The 2,872-nt window shown below is 37.6% G+C and overlaps 1 protein-coding gene across 2 annotated transcripts in view; it reads right to left on the bottom strand.

The window, feature by feature from the left end:
- Positions 1-348: 348 nt before the first annotated feature.
- The window catches only part of gsna (gelsolin a), a 34,385-nt gene continuing 31,861 nt past the window's right edge, over positions 349-2,872 (bottom strand). For both annotated transcript variants that reach the window (XM_033976060.2, XM_033976061.2), the window contains one exon: positions 349-1,406. In XM_033976060.2, coding sequence (XP_033831951.1) covers positions 1,237-1,406 — 170 coding nt within the window. In that variant the 3' untranslated portion in view covers positions 349-1,236. The remainder of the gene's footprint in view (positions 1,407-2,872) is intronic.

Genomic DNA, 2,872 nt, shown 5'->3' with positions numbered 1-2,872 from the left:
AAAATTGTTATGAATCTGCACAAACCTTTTTGTCATAATATTTAACTTATGTTCAAAGCTAATGCCTATAAAATGAGCATCTACGGTAGCCTTATAGGGACAAGCAGTAACTCAAACTCGGACTAATTTTTTTTATTTTTTTTTATTTAAGCCTATTTTGCAGCTCATAGTTAAATCCTGTTGGGTTTTTTTTGTAAGAGGGGCTTTTATGCTTGTGAGCGTTAGATAGGATCGTACTTCTAACTCCTAACTAAAAAGGGTTGGAATAGGACCCAGGAGAGATCACTAGATTACTCAAACATGAATATAAAGCAGAATGAATATATATGCAAAAACAACAACTTTCTTTTTCCATTAGTATTTTATTGGCGTGGCGAATAGTGACACAGAGGGTCCTGAGGAGGCATCATGGCGACCAAGCAGCTAAGCAATGGTTTCTTTTCTCTTCTAGCATCACAAAACAAGCTAGCCCTATCCGCAAACTCTATCCAAATAAATATAAACGTGCTAGCTAGTCGCTTACAAAGGCTAATCGTACAGTACCTGTAAAACACTGCGCTCTAACGTAAATAATGGTACTAAGGCATCTGTTGTATTGCTATTTGGTTCAGAAACAAGACAATAGACAATATTTTTGCATCCATTTAACTTCACTAGTTTTGACAGGTAGGGTACAAAGTAACTTAAAGCATAGACAGAAGAATTTTTGGACACATTTTAACATGATAAAATGACGAAAGCTTGACAAATAAAATACATTATGTCATGTTTCGTTTGACGATGCTGCCATATAATGACAAAATATGTAAATTGTAAATGACTTAAATTCAGAATAATAATTGTGATTTGACTAGGTTTGATATATTTAATTTTTAGACTTATAAATTCTTTCAAAAAATATATTTAGCCAAAATTACCCTAAAATTACACAAATACAATTCTGAATGCACATGATTTTGAATGTGTATTTTCACTTTTTGTCATAAACTATTTAACACGTCCAATATTTCTTCTGTCTATGCGTGACGTGAAAAGTGCATATATCTTCATTGTAATTCTGACCCACTAGAGTAGTTCCTATTAGCATAAAACAACTCTAAAAGGCCTCAAGTGACTGTAATCAAACGCTCTTAAAAACATAAGAAAGAATAGTATAAAACACATTGGCAGCAGTACAGTCTTAGGCCAGGAGGGGGCGGCACAGAGCAGTGGGGCGTGGAGGGGAGGGGCTCTCTCTTAAAGAGCCAGTTCAGCCATCATGCGCTCCAGGGGGTCGCTGCTCCAGTACTCGTGGTCCCAGCCCAGGAACCAGCCCGTGAAGGTCGGGGGTTCAAATCCTTGTTTGATCTTGACGATGGGCGTGCGCTTGTCCCTGCTCGCGGGGTCGGTCTCGATGTAGCGGAGAGCTGAGGGACAGAGGAATGTTTACAGGTGAAAGACAGAAAATGGACATTACCTTTAAATGACTTGAGTAATTATTTGGCTGTGAGTCAAGAGATTTCCACACTCTTTATTTGTAGAATTATAAGTCCTATAATGCACAAAACTGAAATGTTATAATGCTGTTACCTCCTCAAAAACATCCCTAGAGTTGTGTTTTGTTTCATTCACATGTTTTCTACATCCCCAAAGCTCAAAATGCTCTGTTCCACCCTGCGATGTCATTTAGTTTTAAAGTTAACAGCCATTTTACTCTCGTTTGAACTGCTTTAATCTTCAACACTCTAGAATAATCATAAGTTGCTGCTTTTACTTTTGAATATTTTTATTTGTTTATCTGAGATTGTCAATAGAAAGTCTCTAATACAGAATCTACTGGTGCACTGAGGAGTGAAGCAGTTTCAATGAGGCCAAAACAATAGCTGTAACTGCAGAGTTAGTCAAATTCAGGGTTGAAATTATCAAAATGATTCTAGTGAAGGTGTATGGAGTGTAAGAACACAGAAGAGCACTTCCTCTGTTACCACTTCATGACATCACAAGGTGGAACAGAGTCTTTTCACTTTGAGAGAAGAACATTAAACATTTTTAAACTTGTGTCAATGAAACAAAGCACAACTCCACAACTCCATGTTTGTGATGGTGAAACACTGTAACAGATCAAAAATAGTGCAATATAGGCCTTTTACATAAAATTAACTAAACAACAAAATTTTCAAGTAGAATTCATAATCTATGATCTATTTGTAATTTATTATATATACACCGACATGCACTTTTTGAAAACTATAAAATTCTTAGTGTATAGGGTGTCAATTTTTATAAAACATGTTCTGGGATCCTAGACACTATTGCTCCTTTTAAGCACAGGTCCACCAAGCCAAGGACCGATCCCTGGTTAAATGACACTACTCGTGCTCTTAGGCAGCGTTGCAGACAGGCAGAACGACGGTGGAAAAAGGACAATTTACATGTTTCTCTGGACATACTGAGGGACAATCTTGCTCATTATCAGAGAGCTGTGAAAGAGGCTAAGTCCCAATATCTGTCTGATATTATATCTAGTAATGGTCATTCTCCCCGAGTGCTGTTCAGTACAATTGATTCTGTAGTGAATCCAGGCACTTTTCCTTTGACTGACGCCTCAGTTTCCACTTGTGAAGATTTTCTTTGCTTTTTTGTTAACAAAGTGGTGTCTGTTCGACAGCTAACTAGCTGCAGCATTAGCTTAGACCTACCTATTGTTGCCACTCAGTCTGCTGTGTTTGACCATTTTGAATCAGTCTCACTTTCATTTCTCACTGATGTAGTCAAACATATGAGCGCAACAAACTGTCCGCTGGACCTTGTACCAACCAAGTTGCTAAAGAAGGTGTTCAGCACTGTTGGGCCTTCCCTCTTGGTTTTAGTCAACATTTGTCTTAGTTCAGGA

The sequence above is a fragment of the Periophthalmus magnuspinnatus genome, chromosome 12 (genome assembly GCF_009829125.3).
Source record: "Periophthalmus magnuspinnatus isolate fPerMag1 chromosome 12, fPerMag1.2.pri, whole genome shotgun sequence".
NCBI lineage: Eukaryota > Metazoa > Chordata > Actinopteri > Gobiiformes > Gobiidae > Periophthalmus > Periophthalmus magnuspinnatus.
This window is presented reverse-complemented; position numbering and strand designations above follow the sequence as displayed.